At 38.6% G+C, this 26319-nt stretch overlaps 1 protein-coding gene and 1 pseudogene across 1 annotated transcript in view; both read right to left on the reverse strand.

The window, feature by feature from the left end:
• ACC (acetyl-CoA carboxylase) overlaps positions 1–26319 on the reverse strand; it is a 70584-nt gene that overhangs the window by 1859 nt on the left and 42406 nt on the right. Inside the window, exons 27-41 of the mRNA XM_080271279.1 lie at positions 26007–26210; positions 20029–20224; positions 18141–18241; positions 16389–16550; positions 14607–14714; positions 10971–11091; positions 9160–9368; positions 8716–8859; positions 8100–8270; positions 5728–5871; positions 3829–3964; positions 2275–2452; positions 1953–2154; positions 1178–1414; positions 547–726 (exon numbers count right to left, since the gene is read on the reverse strand). Coding sequence (XP_080127405.1) covers positions 547–726; positions 1178–1414; positions 1953–2154; positions 2275–2452; positions 3829–3964; positions 5728–5871; positions 8100–8270; positions 8716–8859; positions 9160–9368; positions 10971–11091; positions 14607–14714; positions 16389–16550; positions 18141–18241; positions 20029–20224; positions 26007–26210 — 2493 coding nt within the window. The remainder of the gene's footprint in view (positions 1–546; positions 727–1177; positions 1415–1952; positions 2155–2274; positions 2453–3828; positions 3965–5727; positions 5872–8099; positions 8271–8715; positions 8860–9159; positions 9369–10970; positions 11092–14606; positions 14715–16388; positions 16551–18140; positions 18242–20028; positions 20225–26006; positions 26211–26319) is intronic.
• Positions 8457–8575, reverse strand: LOC145398520 (5S ribosomal RNA; annotated as a pseudogene).

Below are 26319 nucleotides of genomic sequence, written 5' to 3' on the forward strand. Positions count from 1 at the left end.
ATGATGAATCCCTCAATTCTACTGAACTTGTGTGAATCAGACTGTGGCCATGGCTACGAGTTTTTGGCTATGCAGAAACCTGTTTTCTTTGGGTAATAATATTTTGGCACCCATTTTTAACATGGCAGCGTCTGGACTGACTCTATCGGATAGGTTTACGTGAAGCTACAGAATGTGGTGAATGTTTTGGGTGTATCCGACAGGGCCATGATTCTGGGGGCTTGAATGATAAGTGAATGGAAGCGTGGCCCATTGGACTGGGCAAATCTGGGCTGTCAGGACATTGCTATTCCTCACCCTGCCCTAGGGTGGGAAAGTAGGTGTGGATGATGATGATGATGATGATGAATAATGTTTTTTACTGCTGATGAATTCTAGCAATGATATGGTGATTAATACTGTTGCTTAGCGTGGGTACAGTGTGTGCTGAAGTGTTAATATGGCAGGCTCATGACTATTGTTGATGACCTTTTCTTATTCCATGCAAGATTATAGGTCAGATGATGATGGATATAAAGAACTAAGCCCATACAAGTCTAGGCTTACCTTGACAACTTCTTTCACTTGAGAGATAGCGGCATCCCTCTTCATAAGAAGCAGGTTCTCGAGAAGGTATGAGGAGGTGCCTTCATCTGGCCTCAGCGATCCTGTATCCTTTGACCAGTAACCTTCCATCTGCTGCTCTACCCACTCTGCCACTGCTTTATCATTGTCCCACAAGTAACTCTGCAACATTTGAATCATTAATCAGGACTAAGCAAAATAGCTTAGAATGATTTGTGGTAAAAGAAACAAAATATAAAGTACCAACAATAAGTCCTTGTTCCCATATACCAACATTTTCCAAACAACTGATACTGTATATCGGTGGAAAGATGCAAATCAGCTTTATAAGTTGCAATGAAGCTTTGATAGGCAACTTTTCAGTAACCGCTTATGGGCTTAATGCTTAAAAAAGCTGTGGGCTTACAGTAGACAAATCCTTTAACAAAACCTGTGACAATAACACATGTTGACTGTTTGGCTTCACTAAATTACTATAAGAAATATTTACTTATTACTGTTAAAGATTTCCTCCACAGTGAAAAACGTACTGTAGTATGTTCACGACAATTTTCCCTATTATAACATTGAGGTGCATGAAACATATACTGATGAAATCTCCTACTTAACTTACATCTACTGAGCCCTTGTCCTCGAAGAACCAGCGTCTCAGCATGACATCAATCTGTGCATCAGAGGAATCAGACTGGACATGCCTAATCTCCTTCTTGACCCTCTCTTCTGCCAGCAGTCGCCGAAGCCGCCAGTAGAGGATCTGACGGCTGTTTGCCCAAGGGACCACGCCCTGGATGACACCTTTCTCCTGCATCCTCACTGGTGTGTCATGCAGGTCGGCAAATGTCACTGCAACCTGTAAACCAATGTTTTATACAACTGGCAAGCTTGTCAATCATTAAAAGTTTGACATAAATGGCAACTCTAAGGAAATCACAACACTTTCAGGCCCCCAAAACTCACTCTCAGATGCCATGAGTCATTTAGCAGTGGAGTTCATCTCCAAGACATAGGCCTTTAAGCCTGTGGCAGGCTATTCATCCACTACCCTAGAAGACAAGGCCACTGCATCATCCAGGTCACCACAGTTATTTCCCCTAACCATTGCCCTACATATTAATTTCATTTACTACCCCACAGAGGGTGGATGGACACCTGAGTCAAGTGGCACTAGCTGCCCACACCAGGATTCAAACACTGCAACTACTGGGCCAGCTGCTTCTAGCAAGTAATGCATTTCACTCTAGAGATAATGAAATAATATATCCAGCAATACATGAAACTATCCTAGTAATACACTCTGGTGAAATATAAAAGGGGAAGAGAAGAAATACGTAACAAGATTCAAAAAGACTTTAAAAGACTGTAAAATGTATAGTACTAGTATGACCTACCTGGTGATATATGGGTAACAACAAGTCCTGCCTCTCTTTGATCTTCTTCCTGATGGTAGCCTGTTCTGCTGGTGGCAGGTCAGGTTCAGTTAAAGCATTGTTCAAGTTATGAATGGTTGGATCAAGACGGGACATGGCCTTCACTAGGTCCTTCATCTTGAATTTAATCTCAACTGTTCCTTCAGGTTCCAGCACTCCACCTCTGTTGACAAAAAATTTAAGTTTACAGGTTACAAAAAACTGTAATAATGAGAAAGCAATAAAAATGAAAGTAGCACGCACTAACATACAGCTAATACTGTACTTGTACAACATGTCATACCTAGACAGAGGGTCGGCATACATCTCCATATATCTCTGGTTGATAGTGGAGTCAATTACAACCCAGGCACCACCACGAAGCTCAGCGTAGGGAGGTACATATACTAGGATGGGCTGGTTGTACTCCCGCAAGGCATCAACAATGTATGCACCAAACTTGATCACTTGTTCATACATATCTGAAAGTCACATTATACAAACCATTATAATGAACACTGCATATAAAAAAATTATTATTATAACTATTTCCAGGTAGCTGTCTGAATGTTGCTACTCCTCACCCTGCCCTTGGGTGGGAAAGGAAGTCCGGATGATGACGATGACTGTTTCTACCTAATTAACAGGGTATAGATGATCCAGAAAGAAAAACAAAGACTAAAGTAGGAGCATTATTACTACTAATACAAAGGAAAATAAGCCACAGTCACTCTGAAATGCTATGCTACATCCTCATATGCATGCATCTTACACATTATGTGTTTCAAATGGTTACTTTAAGATGTTATTGTAATTCTTGTTGTCAGAAACCATTCCACTAATATACAAGTTAAAAATGCAGGTTTTTACAGGGCTAAACCCCATTTTCCCTGTAGCAAGTGAATCTGAAGGCACTCTGACAAAGAAACTCTTAAGTTATCTTACCAGAATTATCTCAAACTAAAAGAGCTAAGGAGAAAGTGCATTACTTCTTGCCTCCAATTAAAATGCCTCACAAGGCAAAGCACCTAATTCAGTGTGAGTGCAATGCAATATATTTCCACCATGCTGCAAAGCATTCTCCAATCTTTATGTGCTGGGCTAATCAGTACCACCACTTATGCGTGTAGACTTAGTTTGTGCAACATGAGGAGAAAAAGCATGCACAGCTACCCTGGGCGGTCAATTCTCTTTGCATTTTTATCCATATGAATGTTAAAACAACTGATTTTCCTTTACATAAAAGTAATAACATCAAGTAAACAAATACCTGACAAAAGAAGCGTAGTTCAGGAAATTCTACTGTAGCTGACTGATGACAAAGAAAGCACCCAAACATTCCCCCCAAGACTATGACACACAACTATTACTTTCAGCTTCCTATTTAAGGTCTAGGTATGAACACAACTCTCAGAAGCCGGCCAAGTACGTTTTCGATATCACCATGATCATCCATCTATCCATCCATCCATCATCCGACCTTTTTTTTGCCCCGTCGGAAGCACAGGATCCAGGGAGTATGCTACTCAGTCCTGACAATTAAGGCAAGGGTGCCCAGTTTCATTTGTTCCTGAGTGACTTATGGCACATGTGCAATAAAATCCAGCCACCCTTTGGATATCAAACTTTATAGGCTCAATTCAGTTAAAACACCATAAACCACATAACTATCATGTGTCATGTGGTTATATGGTTCCCATCCTAGGTAGTAAGGGTCTCCTAGTTTACAGGAAACCATTACGCTTGTCAGTTGGTCCAGTAACCAGCAGGCAGCACTACACTGAGTACATGAATGGTGGGTGCCTCAACCTACCACAAACACCATTTAAAAAAAAAAAGAAAAAAAAAAAAAAGTTACCTTTCATTCCTCCTGAAAATCCTCTCCAGTTAGCGAAGATGATGAGAGGAAGACTTTCACGGTTGAGGTCCTGGATGGCCTGTGAGGTCTTGTAAGCTGAATCTGGGAACCACACCTGTCCAGCTTGTGATACAGTCTGGTGGAGAGATCACATTTAGCTTTACCAAAGCCAAATGAACAATTATTGCTAAACCTGCTGTTAAAAACTGTTAGAATGTCACTAAATAAAAAATCTCCAGAAAATCACTAGAAACGTGCAAAATTCTCTGAACTGCTAAAAATGTCCAAATATCTCTAAAGCATTGCTAAATTGTGGAGTACACCATGTAGGGAACTGGTCCATCTTTGTGGTAGACAACACTTTCCCGAGGCCAGACAAGGGTCCCTCCCAGGGCAAGGTGCAGGGAAATAAGAGAAGGTTTGGCTACCAGCCAGGTAATGCAGCTGCTCCACCCAGGGTCACAGAACCACCACATATAGGTTCCTCTTCAGCACCACAAAAACTGTGTGAAAATCTACAGAGTACTGCTAGATGTCCTGTAGTTAAACATTTAAAACTGCTAAATGGAAATAAATGTCTAGATCTGGAAAACAAAATCAATAAAAAAATATCAAAGTCGAAATCCTGCAGTTTGCTCACCTTAAACGAAGGGAGATTTTTTACCCTTGTAGCTTATTTTCTGTAACTCAGTGATACAACAGGCCAGTATTACACCTCTATATCCTTTCCATGATCCTTTTTGTGACCAGCCCTATATTCTAGTATTAATATCTTATTACAGCATACAAGATGAACAGGTGGCAATTTTAGGGCAAGTTAAACTGGACAGAGTTAGTCATCAGAGCCTCTCATGATACTGTCCTTTATATCTATACATGATTTATATAAGGAAGTACAATACGGTATCTTTTCCAATTAAAGTTTACTGTAATGCATGGATATTAGGGGGACTTTATCATAAGAATACAACTTTTCCTTACTGTATGGCAATATCAACTCCCCTAAGCTTTTCACATAATTTTCCACATACAACTTATCACCTCCTTATTGCAGTTTTCATGTGCTTTTTCAAATCAAATCAAATCAAATAAATTAAATAATGCCACGTTTCCTCCTGAGAAATCCACATACAGGACTTGGCAACAGTAGAGCTGATTCTATTATGGACTGGACCAAAACCATAAAATTATTTTAGAGCACTCTGCACACAAATCATGAAAGTATAATGTATCCAAGTAAGGTTGCATATGAAATTAGTGTACATATGCAGCCCTTCCATTGCCTTTAATCCACATTTGACATTTTAGTTCACAGGACTGGTATTTAGCTGGGAATGGGAGGATTCTAAGTATTCTATGGAGAGGTATACTTCATCAAATGAGTATTACATAGGAGGGGTCCAATCATACAGGTATCCTAAATGAACAACAGAGCTCATTAACTTCCACAACAAGCAATCTTATAACATTTCAGTGTGCAAATAATAAAAATACTGACAAGAAAATATCAAACAAGCACTTACGGCAAACTACTGAAAGCAGGTTTTCCAATGTAGAGTAGTATCATCAGGATTTTACAACAGCGTTCATCTAAGATGCTAGTTTATTTTAGGAAAAGTGTGCTCCAATACTTTTTTTTGACTGTGTGTAGAGAGGACCGTGAGATAAAGAAGAAGAAGAAAAAAAATAATCAATGACTTTATTTGGAGAACTGACACTCAGTCAATTTGGCCTGAATTCTTATCTGCCACCTGTGCCATCATGCTACTTAAACACAGTAACTTGACAGACCTTGATACAATAGTTAATTTAAATCACATATTAGAAAGTCGACTAATTTTTTACCATCTCACATGCTACAACACAAATAATATCAGCAGAAAAGAAAAGTTATATTACCTTTGCTTCTGAATCCAGATTAGCCGGATCAGCCAGAAGATTGAATTCAACAGTACGAGTCTCTACGCAAATGACTCCAACTGGAATGCCACCAAAACGAGCCCTCCCACACACCACTGTCTGAGCCCACGGTTCAAGTATTTCCTGAAAAGAGAGTTTCCACAATTAGGTATAACCACTGTAATGGAAGCAGTAGTTTACTAGAGATATTAATCATAGCACATGGAACAAGAATTTCCTGTAAACAGAGCGCTCACAATTATGTACTACCACTGCAAATGGAGGCTGTAGTTTATTATAGAAACTAACCATAAACTGTATATGAAGTCGTATGTGCACCCAATGTGAGCACGAATATTTTGGAAAATGTGTTGTTATTTTTCCAACACGTATCTGACCCCACAGAAAACAGTCCTACATGCAAGAAATGGCAACTAACACCTTCAAGTGTCACAGCTTAGCACCAGTATCCACTTCCATGGTGAATACACACTGAGACTGCCTTATTTCAGATTCGTGCAAATGCTTTATTGACACGTCAGTGGGTCTTGGGAAAGATCAACTGTAGATGAGGGCACCTGGAATCTAGTTCTTCAATCCAGCGCAACACTCAGGCAACTCTACACTGAGCTACAAGCTAATCAATTTTCTATAACCCCAGAAACAATTGACTATGGAGGGTGGTAACATCCATCCATCATCCAATCCTACATTGGCCCATAAGGAGTGTAGGAACCTGGGGCCAGGTAGCTGGTCCCGACATTTAAGATGAGAGTGACCAGCCTCACTGATCCCTGAGTGGCATTACATGAGCAATAAACTCCAACCATCCCTTGGATATAAACCTTCACCGGCTCAATCCGATTGGAGCACAATAATTACTCACTAAACCACCAGGCACCAAAGTTTGGATATATGGTTACCACCCAGCATAGTAAATGGTTTCCTGGTGACCAGGAAACCATTTGGCTTGTCACTCAGTGTAGAGTCACCCTCAGGCAGAAGGAAGAGGAAAGAATGAAGGAATGAAAGACAGAAGAGGGAGTGTAAAGTCACCCGTAGGCAGAAGGACAAGGAAAGAATGAAGGAAAGAAAGACAGAAGAGGATAGAAGGAAAGAAGGATGGAGGAGAGGAAAGGGCAGACACCCAAGAGCAGCACTACATCGAGTGAGTGGATGGTGAGCGCCCCCACCTACCTTTTAGTCACCACCATTATCTCTTTTTCTTTTGTACCTACATATGGGTATAAGACAGGGTCAGAAAATAAGGAAAAAGAATCCATAATAATGAAAGAAGTATCAACAACATGCCCAATGAAATGGGCAAGACATTTGTTCACTCATCATTCAAGTCCCCAAATCCTGGCTTAACCTCCCTACTGCCACGCCCTTACATTCATTATTCACACCTCTCATTAAGCCAAACATACATGCCTACTTTTCCAGGGCCCTGAAGAGGCACATGTGGTGGTTGAGAGGTTATGTTAAAATCCACATTGTGGCTCAGCAACATGTGGAGTGGTATTTTCTAAAAACAAGGTTTTCCAAGAATTTTAATAGTCTGAGTACTGGAATGATTCAAGTATTGGACAAGGGTCATTTTTCACGTATCAGGGATCTTACAGTTTCACCAATGAAACTAATTCCACAGAAACTACATTCTTGATTATCATTTTGTTTCTTTTCCTTCTGAAAGATGACCATTAATTGTACCTTCTAGTCAACTTGCATTTTTCTGTCCTTGCACATAATAAATTACAAATCTATTACTCTTTTAACCATACACCTAAACATTTTCCAACATTATGCTATCTACTCCACATGTTCTCATCTTTCCCCTCTTACAGTGCTGCTGCTACTTTTAATTCAGTGGACAGTAGGGAATGAGTGATGACGAGAGACAGTTCACTCAGTGTACAGCCTACAAGACGAGTGGCCGTCTAAACAGTGTACGGCCATCTATACATGTACAGTGTACAATACACATGTTTCCTACCCATTTTACTCTAACCTGGCATGAAATTGCCCTCTCCCCATCATGACTGCTAAGCCGTAATAACAGATTATAGTAATACTGTATAGGTCATGAAGAAGTGCTATGACAAGGATGTAAAGTCAGCTGCAAATGGGCAAGATTATGAGTCAAGTTAGTGTAAAATGCATATAGCTTCCATTTTTAGTACTAGAATATGACATTTATTTATAAAAATGCTTGAATTCCCACCTGATGGAGAGATCCTTGGATTAATTAACTTTTGGCTGTATCAAACAAGACTTTCCCTCAGTCACTTCGATATAGCAAGGGTCTACTGTAATAGGTTCAGCTACTTAGCAACCCCACTAGAACAGAACGATTATCAATGAAGCCTCACCTGGAAAGAATCCTTATCAAAGATCCCAGTTTCCCATTCAGCAGAGTTGGTGGGTGATGGGCGTCCTGTGATGAGCCAGCGAGGATCATATAGGGCACGACCTGGCTGGAATGTCACCTCTCGATCTATTGGGTCTATTGGTTCTAACACCAGAAGAGGAGAATCTTTTGTCTGATGGGGGGGAAAAAAAAAAATTTATATTAAAGGCCATCCAACAACATACAAAAGTTTTTTTCATTCATTCATGGCCAGACGCCATGTATCCCAATCGGGGTGGCCAAGGCTTAGAGTTAATTGTTTTACAGGGAGGGGCAATAATCCTCCACCAACCCCACTTGACACGTAAGGAGAACGTTATGCCAACAGCATCTGGTGTTCCCAGGCGGTCACCCATCCAAGTACTATCCAGACCCAACGTTGCTTAACTTCGCTGATCAGACGGGAAGCGGTGTACTCAATGTGTTATGTCTGTGTGAAAAAAAAAAAAGTATCCTGTGCCTGTAATAAAACATCAAAACTAAAATAACACAACAAGCACATCTAAGTGCTGTCTAGCATAGCTGTTATTTGATCTAAATCTGATGACATTTAAAGACATATGATAAAAATCACAAACCTTGGGTACGAATGACAGCCACTTCAGCATAGTATGAATGCCTTCCAAGTCATTTGGAGCAACTGCATGTGAGATTCCATTTTTGTGCATAATCTGAACACCTCCCAGTTGTGAGTTGCTGCTGTACACTTCACGACCTAGTAACTGTTGAGAGTGTCAAAACAAAATCAGCAGGTACTACTGGAAAGACACAATACTATCCTAGAGAAAAATGAATAAAAAATAATTCCTAAACAATGAGATGGCTTGCAAAATTTTAAACTGGAAAGTCAGGAAACAATTCTATGGTTTCCACACTTCGTTTTGAGTGTTGAAATTAGAACAGAAGTCACTGATATCTAGTTTTTTCATGTCAGTATCCCCTATATGCAAACTGCCACAGTATAAAAACATAACATACTTATGATATGCACAAGGGCTAACAATTTTGGGCCCAATATTTACCTTGTTGAGTGCACTGAAGCCAGTGAGGATGATGTGAGATGACTCAATCTGAACAACTCTCTGACCAAGCCTTACTAGGTAGGCCCCAATTCCAATAGCACGACAAGTGACCATGGAGTAGGTCACAATCTCTTGATATGCCAAGGAGGTCTCACCAGCAATCATTCCAGAGTGACGCAAGTTCTCAACACCAAAGCCTTCATCCTTTCCTGAATGGAAGTGATATACTCAGTTTTGTATTAATAAGTGGAAAAAGCATGAACCAAACAGCATCCCAGTTTAACAATTTGACCGACAAGGTCATACTCTGATGCTTTATTCTGGCTGTAACCAAACTATTTTTTTCAGATGAGGGGTATTTTTGCAGCAGGTGGGTTTTAATTATACTAATCAACCTCCACACTGCAATGGACTTAAAAATGTATTTCATTAATTCTAAATAGTTGGTTATATTTAGCTGAGGAGAAGTGTAGAAATCAAATGGTTATACAAGCAACTGAAATTGGGCAACTGTGTGTGACAAATGTTATAAATGTCTGAAAAGCTATATATCTTCCTGGCACCACATTTTATAAAGGGTGACTCCAACGCAAAAATACCCACTGGTTTATCTGTCCTTATTTTGCAATGACACCTCTTCCCATGACACACTGTAACCCCTCATATAATTTACCCTGTCTTTTAACCTCATTCTCATCTGAACTCTTCTTCAGCCACCCTATTCTCATACAAGCTTCTGGTATATCTCGAACTCTCAGTTCACTCCATGTAGTCAACCACATTGAAGTGGTGTGGCTAGCAGAAGTTTCAGGTCATGTTTCAAATAAACAGGGTGGCTGGAAGTTTCCTCTGCCTGGGAAGTACAGTGGAAGTCTTGTAATCTGAATGGCAGGGGACTGAAGGTTTTTTTTTTTTTTTTTTTTTTTTTTTTGACTATTGGAAGGGACCTTAGAAAACATTAGAAATATGTACATGATCATTAAATAAATGCTTAAAATGATATGGGTTATTGCTTTACTCACTGGGAATTCAGAGAACTGTAGATGAATAGTTGCAGGCAGGTAAATCCATGTCCAAGAGCAAGTCCAAACCAGATAAATCCTTAGATAAGGCCCAGAAAAATTTAAAAAAAGCCCAGAAAAATTAAAAAAATTCTCATTGAAGAATTCTGAGTACTGGGATATTCAGATTACTGATTGTCAGGCTGGAAGACTTTAATTATAAATGGTCACCTATGGGTAAAATGGTGGCTCGGCATTGGACCTTCCTGTGACCTGGGCATGAGCATCTCACTCTTGACTGTAATATCTTCCAGGAAACACATCACTACCAATAACACTTCCCAGGCCAGTGGCAGCCAATGTATGGCATACCAGCATATAAAGATACTGAGCAAGTGTTACTTTCTGCCTTAATCATGATATATTTCCTTCCCATTATATCTATTACATTCACACATCCATTTACATTATTTTGAAGAACTTACAATGTTGCACATGAACAACTCATTGCACAAATAAGTAATTTTTCATCACTAAAAATTTACTTTACAACCAAATGCCAAAAATTCAAATTGATCATTGTGTTAACGATGTTCTGAAGTAGGTTGAGGGATGTGGTATATCCTGGAAGACATGATGTGCCTGGTGGTACATAAATAGATATGATGCTTTGAGTTACATTATACATTTTGACGATATTTCTGTAACACTGTTGCTGGGTATACAGTATGTTGTCCTGACTGTTGTGTGATGTTTGTGACTTTGGTAGGTAAATATAAAAGATAGAATAAAACTGTTCAAAGAACTCACCAATGATGTGATTGATCTTATATCTGGCCTTGCCATCATCATCTATTAGCTCACAATGTATGGAGTCCAAACTTGATACTTTCTTGTAATCCTCTGGAGTCAGATACAGGTACTTAAAACCCTGTTGACAAATAAAACACTAGTTGCATGATCACTTACTGCATGGTACAATCTATCAAAAAAAAAAAAAAAGGAGGAGGGTGACGATACACAAGCTTGTATCTCCAGTACCACACCAGGGAAGTTTTAAACTGAAGTACTTCTATCCTATCAGCAACTTCTAGGAGGTTACATAAGTTTTCCAGGCATACCGTAACTAACAACAGCAAACTAGCAGGTATCAGCTACTGGCAGTTCAACCTACGCTAATAATAATAATAATAATGGTTAATCTTCTGTTTCTCATAGGCATCAGTAATACAGAATTAACTAAAGCTCAAAACTCTGAAAGGAACAAAATAATTGTCAATAATTCATAAGTTGTACACTCAGTCATCAAGTAGCTCACACAGAACCATGCTACTCAAACCCATGGCACTCAAACAATACAGTATGTTTGCATGTTTAATGGTACAATGTGTTCTGGCAACTTTCAAAACCACTTACTTTTACCCCTTCTTACCATTCTACTCCACTTAAATTACCCCCTACTTACACCCATCATCAGGCAAAACACTGACAGAGATATAACTATTGTACAGTAAACCCTCTATAATTCAGATTAATTGGGGAGAACCCAATGTCGAATTATCCAAAAACCCAAATTATTGGAGCTCATGCTTGCCCCTATCCTCAAATCATACCCAAGCTTGCTAAAACATGGCTTTTTCACAAAAACATTGAACAGTACAGTATATTATTACTTTATACACAAAGAGTGCATAATACAATAAATAAAACAGTGTCAAACCTTGATAATGAAGCCCAACAAGACAGTAGCAGAGTACAATACACTTAACTGTACCGAAGGTACTGTATAGTTCTTAAAAATTACAATTATTACTACACTTATCACTACAAAAACTGTTCACATCTACTTATCACTGGAACCCTATGCGGACTTGTCTTGCTTAATCTGAATTATATCCGAATTAAAATTATTTGTCTGGTGGTCAAAAAAGATCTGAATTAACCGATTTCTGAATTATTCGGATTCGAATTAGAAAGGGTTTACTGTACTTATGAACATGAATGGTATTAAAATAATGTTGTCGCTATAAAGTTTCACCTTCTCTTGTATCATGCAGCATTCAGTAGGGACACTGTTAAGTCTCTGGCACTCCATTATAATACCCTATGAGCTTCTCAGTCAGTTTCAGGACAACATCAAGAACTGCCACTGCTGCCACGTTTGCATCACCAGGGTTACCACGCACGATCTTCTTTATCCTCTCCCTGTCCATCCAAATCATTCTGATGGTGCTTTCATTAACGTCGTGCTTTTTTGCCATTTCTACCTGCCTCATTCCCTGCTCTAACTCCTTTACTATCTCATACTTTTCGGCATGTATGAAGATGCTCCACTTTCCGGGTGGCTGGGGCTGATCACGCAGCATGATTAAAAGTCAATGTTCTCCCTTGACACTCAAACACACACACAAAAAAAATCTTGCTGCACAGTGCAAGTAGAACTCGGTGAAATGCGAGAAAGTCCCGATAGCCGCACGCTCAGTTGGTCCGATATGTGTTGGGAGGCACAAAACTGAACGAAAAATGTGGAACTGAATACTAACTTAGGGGAACACATGGATGAAAGAGTACTTTTTTTCTGATTAGTAAATATTTTCATTCCATTTTATCCCCTAAAATTGTGAAACCCATTAATTTTCATCTATGCACAGAGCCTTGAGTGTGCCCAGGACAGGTACTCAGATGTAAGCCAGTCAATCATGATAAGACTGGCAGATGACGTCACTGCACGTGACTTTAAAATTTCATTACCAAGTCAGCGACATTCCACGAAAGCTCGAGTTTTCCCCCATGCTGATTATGACCTGTAGCATTATGCTGACTGTGCTTGAACAAAAACATGTTACTCAACTGCATGTTACTCATGGACTGACTGCACTGAAAGTGCACTTTATCTCACCAATTTATACCAAATTTTGGATAAAATGGGCTCCATGACCAACTCAATAACTTTTTATTATATGTTGTACCAAGGTCTGGTACAGAGAATGCATCCAGTGACCTACTGGAGAAATTTGTTAAACACTGGTACTGAACCCACACCTGGTATTTCCACGTCTTTTCATTATTATCTGTTGAAATGAGGACCAATATTACTTCTGTATTGTTTATTAATCTATTAATAGTATAAAGGACACAGACTAAATCTATACAATACTGATCTATTCATGTCTTATAACATGTCCTTCATGGGATACTTACTACACCATTTTTCATCTACTTATCCAGTACTGTATACCAATCCTAGGTCCAGTATGGCAGGTCCCTACTGATTGTCTTAAATAATGAATTATTGGACACACTGTCTGTCTTTTCCCCCAATTAGTTCGTTATAACGAAGTGTCACTGTACTGTCTTATCTGTCCAAGTTTATTTAGGGTGTCTCATTCTTCCTCCCTTACCAAACCAATCATAGTGGCAGTAGTTTAAAAACTATTTTTGTTAGCTGTACTCTGCTACTCTGTTTCTTATTGTCAAATCTATCTGTCTCCTTACAATTATGGCCTTCATCATTTTACCGCACAACAACCGGTGTCCTCATAACTGCCATTTCACTGTTTTAGTACTGTACTTCTATGACCATGTTCTTCCTTACAGCATCCCTTCTGTCATAATGGCATTCATTTACACAATCTTTGTCTTTTTCCTCAATACAGTGTTCTCTTTTATCATGCACTTGGTTATAGAGGTTTTTGTAATCACAGGAAGATGGAAATCTGCACTCCTGCTGTGACCATGAAAAAGAGCTGGTTTCTACCACCAATGATGGTGCAGCATCTGTGGTTTCTGAAGGCTTTGAGGGATTCAAAGATAAGGCCCTACTCATGGAGTTAATCCCAGGTAGCCTAGTTGATACCATTAACTTTCCACCCCCTACCTCAAGCCCATCTCAGGTCTCTCTAAGGCATGTACTTCTTCCTTATTGTGCCCTTTCATCACTTTCTATTAAACTAACCATACCTATGTGTGTTTCTGATATTTACTATAATGGTATGTATGCATTCAGGGGACAAAAACTGTCATAAAAGGAAAACTTTGAGCCTGCACTTGGGATGCATGGTACCAATTACGATAAATCCCACTGATTCTGTGTTTTTATCATCGTGCAATTCCATTATCATGCAGCATGTTCAGTACCAATTATGAGTGATAACCATAGGATTACTATGTTTATTTACTCTGATGCCCTCTACTGTACAATGTAGTGTGTAATACCATACAACAACATTATACTCAGCATACACCCAGTGCATTATTATAAATTAACAAGCTTATTCAGAGTTCAGATTCTCATTAAACTCTACAGTAACGTGTTTGTGAATCACTCCCAAATATCCGACAGCTTCTGAATGCCAACATCGCTGGAGATTAATTAGCCAAGTACTTGTGAGTTTTACAGTAAACAGTTTTTACATGAACTCTAACATTTCCATAAAATTGGCTTACCTTATCAGGTTCAACGGGGTCCTCCCATGCCACTTTGAACATATGCTTAATCTCCTCTGCCAGCCCAATGCGAGCACCTGAGTTTGCGGCAATGTAGATCCTCGGACTCTGTGGTGGCAAGTATTAAGTCTTATTTAGAATATGAAATACACTTGCTTTTATGTAGTCCAATACCTGAGGCAGTTACATCTTTGATTACCGGTACTTTTCTGCAGAGTTTGCTCTAACAAGTCTAGTGATGATATTTTCTTAGTTTATATTTCCCAACTCCAGATGAATTTACACTGATCAGGAGTTATTCTTCAAACAGAATGGGTCAGATAAATAGACAGTGCCTTAAGTAACCCCTATACTAATTTCCACATTGGTCAAAATTGTCTGGTGGTAGTAAGTATAAGTGAAAAATGGGCCATCATAGTGAAGGGGAGGGGATGGTGATATTGAGTAAGGCTCTGTGATCTCTCCGAAGACAAATGAAAACAGACAGGATGTCTTATGTTCAAACATCTCCTCTTGAGTCACATGAGTTAAGAGGCCAACTGCTGCACATATGCTAGGTTGTAGAATCACCATACCAATACCAGTTCAAAATGGAGAAGTTTCCAGACACCTAGATTGTACTTTTGTTACTTCTGACTACCATTAATCCACTTAGCCAGAATGTCTTTTGTGCTATACAATTGCTATTTCCAAATGGATTTTATTCACCTCAGTGGCAACTTTTTCAACTGAAGGAGTCAGATGTGCTTTCATTAACTGTGCACTACCGGGAAGTTCTAAATAAACTGAATAAAATCATCTGGTTAGAGTAAGAAATGTAACTGACATTCTGGCTGAAGGGGAAACATGATTTGTATTCTTTCTCTACCTGTATGGATATGGCTACATCAAAACCTACACTATTTAGAAATACTTGGAGTTGTTTGTGGTTATAAAAAAAAAAAAAAAAAAAAAAAAAAAAAAAAAATGAAATGAGTCTTCACACTGTATCCATGGAAAAATATTACTGGATGATTTTACCGAAATTGAGATGCCCACCCCACTCAGTCCTGACATAATGAATCAACACCTCAATCATTACACTGGCAAGGCTAAATTTTCATACATAACTTCAAAGGTCAAACCTCAAACAATCTGTGCACTGTCCAGCCTCTCAGCTTGAGACCTTACAAATCAGGGTAAATGAGCTTAGCACCTACACAAACACTAAGTTAATTTGATCTAGGCCGCTTGTCTGTCATACCCTACGCTATGAGCTATTGCAACTTATATAACAGAAACATTTTTCTTTAAAGCTCGAATCAGTCATGCTACGCTGTAAACAGAACATCAGCCATGCTACTATGTAAATAGAACTGCAAAAACTAAATGCATTTAAACTGGGAACTGACTATCCTAAGATGCTGTTCCTCCTGTTTTGACACATTCAGCACCTCACACACCTTTAGTATTTCTTACTTACCAAACACTCTCTGTATGTATTTTACAAATTTACAAGCCACTTTGCTGTCAGTTCACTGCCATAAACTTATGTTCATATTTATCTGTTACTATCTGTGGACATTCCTAGTACTACATGTGGGTGCCTACCATCCACAAACATGGCTTAGTGTCACCTTCAGATGACTCTGGAGATGGAGGATGAAGATAATGGGAATGATGATAAAGATGAGGATGAACTTGATTACTGGCACCTATTACAGATATCAAATTAAATATTGAACTTACCTTCAACTGTCTTGCCAGTTAAGAAGTTCTGAGAAAGAGTATGTTCGAACGTACCTTCAACTGCCTTGCCAGTTGAGAAGCCTTGAGAAAGAGTATGTCCTCATGTGGGCCAAATGAACCAATCTGGTACGTTATATCATTACAGATGATTATGATGTCCCTGCCATCCGGATATTCTGGAGTGTGAAGAGTCATACGCCATGCTACCATTCCAATCTGGAGTGAAATAATTTTTAAATAATTAATAACAACATTTTCCCTGCACTTTAATCCCTAATGTAAACAACTACTGTAGTAGGAATACACTATCATCTGGAAGGCATATTTCATAACAAACACAAAACATGTCACATGGCACATTATTATAATGTGATATAATAAGGCAGAAATTAACATATTTGACAAAGTTCTTACAATGATTTGTAGTTCCGCTCTCATTCACTACCACTTTCTTATATAATATGTATTACGACGGTATACTGTTGAACTATGATGTAACTTCCTACTCATGGTGCAAATAAGCAAATGAGGAGTAATTAACTTTTTCATTCTTAATCAGCTGGATGCTAAAATGATTAGACAAAGTACAAATATCTGACCATGAATATATTATCACCATGATTGCAAATGAATTTTAGAATTTACCATATTTACAGATAATGATTAAGTCAGGTAAAGAACAGTATGTACATGACACTCACAGAAGCACTGGTTTTTCAAATCTGTCAAGTTCAGAATCACTGTATTCACAACATTCCAGATATAAACAGTGCTTCTAGTGAAATGTCAGAAAATCCCAGGAGAAAGTGTTATCACCATATATGTTTTCTCCACTCAGTAAATAGTCACATGCAGCCCCATTATATCAATGATTCAGCGGTGAAGTCACTAAAATGAGCTACAGATGTACTGTGATATTCAGCAGGCATACCAAAACAAATCCTTGTCCCAAAAGAATCTTTGCGTAGAATGTACACCATTACTGCGTCCTAATTAACCAGTACAGAACCATTGCAGCAATGCTCTAATCAACTTACTGGTGGGCTCCTTAGTTTATTACCACTTGCACAGGGGTTTTCCTAGGGAGATCTATAATCAAGCATTAACCATATTACAAATATACAAGTAATATATGAAATACATCGTCCTTCAAATTAGATAAGAAGTGCACGTGCTTGTTAGCCAACCCAACACCTCTTGCTAAGTAATGTGTGGGAATACCTCTCTGAAAATGGATGCGTCTCGGGACTTCCATACCCTTTCACAGCTGTCACTGCATCTATACACTCTTCTCATACAATCTTTACACACAGCCTGTAATCATGAAATATTCAAATCTATGCTACACAACCATACCAATACAGGGTAGTTACCATATATAAGTCTTCAATATATGTCATGGTCAGACATAGCAGTAACTATGATGACACAATGAATGACCAATGACAATGCTAAGCATTAGCTTGTCACCAATAAATAATAATAATGGTCAAGGAGAGCAACCTACAGATGACTTCTTATAATGCTGTATTATGGTGTAATATAATTATGTTCAGTACTGCACATACCATTCCATACTAAAAAAAAAAAAAAAAAAAAAAAAATCTATTGTGTCAATTACAGCAAGTCAGGTTATGAATAGAAAAATCTTCAGGGTTGATTATATAACATAAAAAAAATAATAATAATACTGGTTGAGCATGAAATTCAAAATAGGTCCTAGTAAAGGATGCTGAAAAGTATGTATACACATATTTCAACAGAAGGTAAAAATATACTATCTGAAGGGTGAAAAAGATAACTTACAGTATTTTCCCCAGGAAGTCGCTTTTCCTCCACTAACTGGTCATCCTGGTCTAGTACAAGTTCTGCCAGGCTCATCAGATGGTTTGGTACCTCACCACCACCTAAGAATGAATAATTAGGACAGTTACATGAATCATCACACACGTACTTACCATATTCATATCTAGTTTATAGGTGTTACAACATGCTTGCAAGCATCGGTCTTGGCCACCTAATGGTGGCTGTCCATGCTTAATTACTAAAAATTAAAATTAAATAAACAAACTAGTTTTTGCCTGTGAGATGGAGCCAGGTCACTTGAAAGATGTTTGACTGACCAAGTGGCACCTTTCACAGGGGATGCTATTCAAGTTTTCCTATAATCATATTCTCTCTTTCTTTACTTTTAGATCCTACCTCACTTCATGCAGGAGGCAGTTGGATGGCTAAAACTGACCCTAGAGGGTACTACCATGCGAGCGTAATATGGCAAGGAACACTCAGCCACAAGTACTGTTACCTGATGATCTTTCTTCAACGGAGGCTTCTCGTTTCATCATACCATTTATAAAGGCTCCAACATGTTTGCATGGGTTGGCCTTGGTAACCTAATGGCAGCTCTCCATGTTGCTCAATTTCTGGTAGCCTCTCTAAATTGTAACAAATCCTACCATCAGGTATGCATCTCCAATTTCTTTTTTCCCCAACAGTTTCCAGCAACAACTGGGAAGTCATTAGCAGTTTTGGAACTTGGTTTAGTTTCCAGTCCAATGAAAACATCAGCTGTACCATGATGAATCCCAGTACAGTACAGGGATTCCTGAGGAGGAAACACAACATCATTTTGATGTATGGAAGTATGTAAAGTACTCCATCTTTTACATGGAAATTAAAGTTGGGATGATGGAGAAAGGTGAAAACTAGCACCACACACAGTGCAATCAAAGTCTACACATGCAGAACTCTACAAAAGAATGCTTTCTGTATACTGCAAGTGTGTGGAGCAGGTTGGGCTTTGCAGCTAGCCCCAGCTTCAGCATTCCCAAAACATATGCAAATATCTAAAAATCTTACAAAACTTTTGGGTCAGTTATGCTACACTTCATGGGAACAGTAAGTTCTTTCACATTTCTGCTGGACTTTGTGAATGTGTCAATATGGTCTTACCACGACCCCTGTACTTGTGCACTGTGGCTACTGGAAACAAACTGCACTGTCTTTGGTATCTTGGAACCAACTTTGGGAGAGAAAAAATTGGAAAGATATTCTACTACAGTATTACCATGCATATAAGATGCAAACCTGAGCAACTACAGACCAAACAGCGATGATGAATATCCAATAAAAATACACTGAAATGGAATGATCAGGAAGGACCCCACACCAGCTGCTTGTATCTTAATTTTCCCTCGTTTTCAGTAAATATCTGTATTATAAGCACATTTTCAGATTAAAAATTGTCCAGCAACATTCCTACATAACAGGTTCAAGTGAAAGTTACACTGCCACACTGATTCAACTCCAGTGAGTAAGATAAAACCAAGCTCACTGGGAAGCTACTAAAAATCCAGATTTCAACCCCACTGCAGTAGGAAATAAAATATTGTAACCTGGAAATTACTTGCACATCAGATTACTAAGAAATGGATATCAATCCTGAAGGCTTGGCACTTTCATTGTCATGGATGCACATGGGCTTTCTATTCAAGCTAAGTCCTGCCCATTTTATTTGGCTGAGGGAATATCTAGCATTCCAAAGATTAACTCAGGCACTTTTCAGTCTCTGATAACTAAAATACCCCTCAGATGAACAAAATCATCTTGTGGTAACATATATTGTATAAAACAATACATCCACAGACTAAGAAAGGGTTAATAAGCTCCATGCTATATATTCCCAACTACATACCTCTGTCCATCAAGTGTTCCTCCCACACTCTCTCAATGGCCTGCCTGAACATCTCAGGGAAATCATACACATAGGTTGTGCCATTAATCTGGGCCTGGAACCTCTTCAGCTGCAGATAGTCCTTGGTCATGTATGGTGTAGAGATAGGCAGACCGTGAAGAGGACCCTGGCGCACTCCAAACCCTTCAAACTTTATCTGCAGAAGGACAGATGCAAGTTCTTTAACCAGGATGCTATTTAGACTCATAATTCACTCAGTTCACCACTCTCACAAAGTAAAGTCAGAGCTCATCTTTAAAAGAATAAATAATGCATGCTTGTAATGTGGATTTTGCATCAGGAAAATGGTCTTAGAACTGTAAGTACTCTTTTATGACATCGCAAAGCACAGTAAAAGGGTCATGATATACAGTAAATAAATAAATAATGTCATAAAACCAACAAATTAATGTATCTGAAACCAAGGAAACTTTAAACAAAGCAGAGTTGTACAAAAATAAAGAAAAGATATCCAAATCAACTCAAAATACTTCCTGAAGCAACTTAATGTTTGAGCACAGTAATTACCTGGTTACTTTTGTACGTACCTCAGGTTGCTAAACCTGACATGCATGTAAATAATTAGTAATTACTATACTACTTCATCTCTACAACCTGGCTACCAATCCATATCTTATACAGTACTTAACAACATACTAATGCTTTGTTACTTGAATGTAAAATATGAATTACAGGTACAACAATAGTACCTCTTAACCCATTCAATCTAGTGACATTTTTTGTTTTAGTTTTGCTATCACCACATGACATTATTCACCTTTTGAATTGCTATTATTGTTCATGATGCTACAGCCACTCTGTCCAAAAGTCTCTCCTAAGCTTAAGGGAATTAGCTTGGGAAGAAAGAATAAAATAAAAATGGCATTCTTTAGCTGAACAGGTTAATGGGTGTCCAGGAGAGCATTTTTTAAAGGATCCTTGAGAACAAAGTGTTGATCAATTATGGTAAATTAAATTTTTGCACTGAGGATGATAAAGAGTAAGAAGAGTGATTGCACTCTCTGAGTGCTCATTCTTGTTTCGCACATCTATCCACCTGCTTCTTGGCCTGACATACCTTCTCCCATCTTCAAACACACTCACAATACCCTTTTCACCACCCTGTTTACATTCTTTCTCTCTTAATTATCATGCTATCTTGGCACACTCTCTTCATCCCTGCTGTCAATGGATTTCTATACTCTTTCACAAATAACATTATTTCTTATTTTATCCACTCCGACTTACCCACTCCACATACATTCCTCAACCACCCCATTTCCATTGTTCTTCCTCTCAGCTTTTTGTTCTCTTACCACAGCAAAATCTCACACCCATATGTTAATGTGAGCACTAAAACCCCTTTATGCAATCTTTTAGCAGCCTTCACACTCCAACTTCTCTTTAACTTCAAGGCCTTCACTTTCTTTGTATATTTATCTTATTTTTCTACCCAGTTACGTACTCTTCCTCACCAATTCAAGTCTCTCTCCAGTCACCAGCGCATGACACTAGGAGTCACCTTTTCCCTGAATAACTATCACTGCTCCTATCAACATATGCTTTTGATGCATGACATTCACAGGCATTATCAACTCTGCAGCAGTCTGCAAACCTCTTGTTCGAATCAGCAAGCAACACTCATCTGTATCCATCAGATATATGATATTCCATCCGTCACCATTCATAAGTCTCTCTCTCTCTCTCTCTCTCTCTCTGCCTCCATAACTTGTTTTTAACCCCCCCCTCTCAAGTTTTTACCATTCTCACAACCCCATCCATTTATATATAATGAACGGCATTGGGAGCATCACAAATCTTCTCTCCCTCCAACACTGATCTTGAACCACTCATACTGATGCACAGCTACCCTTGGAAATGCTTCACTACCACCATAAAAACTCTCAACAGTATTCAACAACTTTCCACTCACAACACACATATCTAAAACCTTCCATTATCGCTGTTTACCTTGTTATACATTTTTTCCTGTGCCATAAATGTGATAAATACTTTACAGTCCTTTTTACTAGCTATCTCCTCTGTTTCACTGCAAATAATTGAGACACATTGCCTACCACTCCTATAGCCATTTGTTTATCATCCACCAAACATTCAAATGCATTCTTTACCTTCCCTATGTTTTTCTTTCATTCATTCATTCAGTCATTATATAATCCAGTGTTGACCCATGAGGAGCGTTGGAGCTTGGGGCTAGGCAAGTTCGTCCTGACATTTAAGATGAGAGTGACCAGCCTCACTCATCCCTGAGTGGCATTATGTGAGAAGTAAACCCAACCACTCTTTGGATATAAACTTGCACTGTCTCAATCCGATTGGAGCGCCTCAATTGCTCACTAAACCACCAAGTGCCATAGTCTGGTTATATGGTTACCACCCAACATAGTACAGTATACGGTTTTCTGGTGTACAGGAAACCATTTAGCTTGTCATTCAGTGTAGATTCACCCATAGACAAATGGAAGAGGAAAGAATGAAGGAAAGAAAAAGAGAAGAGGAAGGATGGAAAGAAGGAAGGAATAGAGGAAAGGGCAGTCTCCTGAGAGCAGCACTCCATTGGGTGAATGGATGGTGAGCAACCCCACCAACCACTTCAAATACCTTTATTATAAACTTCGGCAGTCTTATACTGTGCCACAGTAAATTTTTCACTTACTTTAGCCACCTCTGTTTTTGTACAAAGCACAATCACAATCTTCTCCCATTTGTGTCATACAATGCAATTCATCCAAGCGCTCCTACATCTGATGCATTTCCATGGTTCTTATGGTTTTACAGCAGTTTTACACTGCCATTCATCGAAACTTATTTACAAATTTCTAACACTTCACTGAACTCTCTCCACAACACTATTATCATTTCCACACACGCCTCAGCAAAATATGATGCCCAATTTTGCATTTCACAGTATTTGGTACTTCACCCAATGCCACATTTATGGTATCAAATACACTGACTAGTTTAAACCTTGGACTGAATGAGTAATTGTGGTTCCTTTTTACTATTAATACTTTAGTTCTTTGTGAGCAAGATACTTTTTTTTAGTAAACTCAACTCATATCTTAATTCAAATAAAATTTTGTGCAAGAATAATACTCTAACTAGTTAAAAAGCAGGATACTTTTTACAACTTCATTATATTAGACACATTTAAGCCATATTTTCCTAGTCCTGAAGGACAACTGATCCATGGCACTACGGAACTGCACTTTTCATCACTGAATATGTGGCCTGCCCTTATCCAACGTTTCATGTAGTGGTATGGGTATGGGGGGCTTTAGTTGTTTAGACTGAGAAAGGCATGTGCAAATTCTGTTATACAGTACTGACTGTTTGTGGGAGTCTGTATATGTCATCCAGGGAACCTCATGAAATGAACGTGTGACAACAAATGAAAGTATATACAGTACTGTACTACTGAACTGCACCTTCTTAAATGTCCACTCCAAGGTGGGAATGAAAACACTTCAGGATAACTGGAAGATGCAAATTCTACCAACTTTAGCACTGAAGGCACCATAAAAACATACATAAGAAGTGGTATAAGTATGTCCACCCCTCTTCTAATCCTTTACTGCCCCCATTAGAAGTCCAGAAGTCCAGTGCTAAGTTACTCATTCCTGACATTTACGACAAGAATGCCTAATTGCTTTTCCCTGAGTGGCATTATAAGAGCAATAATCCACCTGTCAGATATGTTTGAGCACTTTATCCTGTCGGACCACCAAGTGTCCATTTCGTTAAACAGCTGTCACCACTAACAATGCAGGTACCTCTTTTATCGCTTGATCAACAGTTATCCCTACAACACAATGGTAACTTTTTTGGATACTGCCAAACTATCTTATTCGCCTTTGGAGAGACCCCTCAGACTCTAAGGGTTAAACAGAATAACTTAAGCTTTAGGTTTTGTGAGTCACAGTTTGCAAAGCACCAGAAACAATGTTAGAATGTAATGCTAGGAATAAGTATTGCACCAAAATATAATTCCAAACAAACAATTATGACTAATGAGATTCACATTCATGAATGATAATAATCATAACCACCATCCTAATACTACGTCCACCTAAAGACTGGGTGAGGGAGTATCCAGAAACAAGAAAAGGGAGTGTATGGTATATCCCATTAGTTGGAGAACTATCAATGGCTTATCCAATTAAATGGGTGAATCACTGACACTGATTATTTAAATACAAAAATTCTGGCTCCTTCTCAGAAGCATAATCATCTGTACCTATTTTTTATCATAATATACATACACCTAACAGTCAGTCATTCTGTTGATATTATAGATGAAAGCTGGTACAAATATTTCATCCAATCACCTCAATCTCTCATCAATTCAATAACCTTATCAACTTCCATCCGTTTCTTGCACACTCATTTTCCATATTCCTTCTTTCTGGCCTACTATGCATTCATGCACCTTTAAACTCACATACTGTACATCCATTCCACTCAACTATCTCAATCTATTCCATCCATATGACCACACCATTCAAGTACATTCTCTTCTATCCCATTATCAACAGACTTCCTTACTTCACATATTCTGAAAATCACAATGTTCCTTGTCTTACACACTTTAAGCACATAATTGCTCTTACAGTTGACTTTTTGCACTCATTTCATACCACAATATCACACCCACATGTAAATAAAGGCACCAATATACCTCCATGCAATCATCTTGCAGCCTCTACACTTGGACCTCTGCTTCATATAACTAAAATATTTCTGGTGGCTGAGCACTTGGCAGGTTGTGGCCGTCAGCTCTTCTCATGTAACTAAAATGCTGTAGTACAAGACATGCACTAAAAATATCTATCCATCTATCTATTGCCAGACGCCTCAATCCCGTTTGGGGTGGCCACAAACAAGTCACCTCCAAGTCGCCCTGTCCCCCGCCATTTCACTGCCCTGCTCCCAACTCACACCCCCCTCTCTCATATATACTGTGTAAAAATTTCCAGTTTAAATGAGCAACTATAATGAATCTTCACCCTATATATTTAGATGAAATAAAGTTAACACAATATAAAAGCATCCTTCACAACAAGTATCTGGTGTATTTAGTTCCCTATCTATTACAAGACTAACTGGAAAACTGAAATGTAAAATATGGTTATTTTACATCACCACACTAAATATAAGTTCAAAGCATTCCACTCCTAGAACAAATATATCAATGAATGCACTGTTATGGCCACGCATATAATAAACCCATAAGTTTATGTCAAAGCTGTAAGGAACTACTGATGCATGGTTAATATAAGTTCACACAACTGGCAGTGAGAGACAACAGGTACCGAGTAAACTCCTCGTACCGGGGATGCGAAACGCCGCCAGGTGCTCACAGAGGCTCGGTTGGAGATTCGCTGAGATGCTTCAATCTTATATTCCGAAAATTTCACCTGATGGTATTGATTGGCATAAATTTTTTCCTTACAGTAGACAAGGAAATTAATTTCTTACAATACTGCTGATCAAGAATGCTTAATCCTTTCTTAATTACTGTATATAAATTCTATATTTAAACAGAAAAGGCTTAGAGCCTGATAATGAATAATTAATGAAGAATAACACTGCCAACACAAAGCACCACAATGAAATCCAATTACTGAAATATTTGTACCTTGTCTACCATAATCAAATGGGACTGTTTTACACAATGCAGCTTTAATTCTGATTTCTTTTAAATATTTACACTCATTTGTTGTAAAGACTCATGTGTCTGAAAGAACTGGTTATGATTATTTACTTAAAAATTTTTACTTAGTACCATACGTACTATTAGCTTTCTAGGCAGCATTATGACCTATTTTCCTGTAATATATTTCCTCTACACTCATGGAAAACAAAAATTAAAAGCAGTGGAAATTTGCAGCTAACCACATAATAATTATCAACCTCACCTGTCCTGTGAGTTTATCAGTGACTTCACGATACAGATGCATGTCTAGGTAATAGCCAGACTCATTGGATAGGGTTAATCTGATGGGGATGGTCTTGCTTTGCGGAGTTTGTCGAATGGTCATTTTGATCTCTGCTTGAAGTACACGCAGACTCCACAGTCGCCGCCCATATCGATTGACAATAGATCGGATTGAGTCCTCAATCTGTGAGGTGAGATCATTTTTGTGCAGTAAAGATAGTTAGGGTAAAAGATGAGTCTACATTGTTATATCATGATGGTATTAACAGTTTCACTAATGACGCAGAAGAAGA

The sequence above is a fragment of the Coenobita brevimanus genome, chromosome 45 (assembly GCF_032717465.1).
Source record: "Coenobita brevimanus isolate Jiangsu-jjx chromosome 45, ASM3271746v2, whole genome shotgun sequence".
NCBI classification, from domain to species: Eukaryota; Metazoa; Arthropoda; class Malacostraca; order Decapoda; family Coenobitidae; genus Coenobita; species Coenobita brevimanus.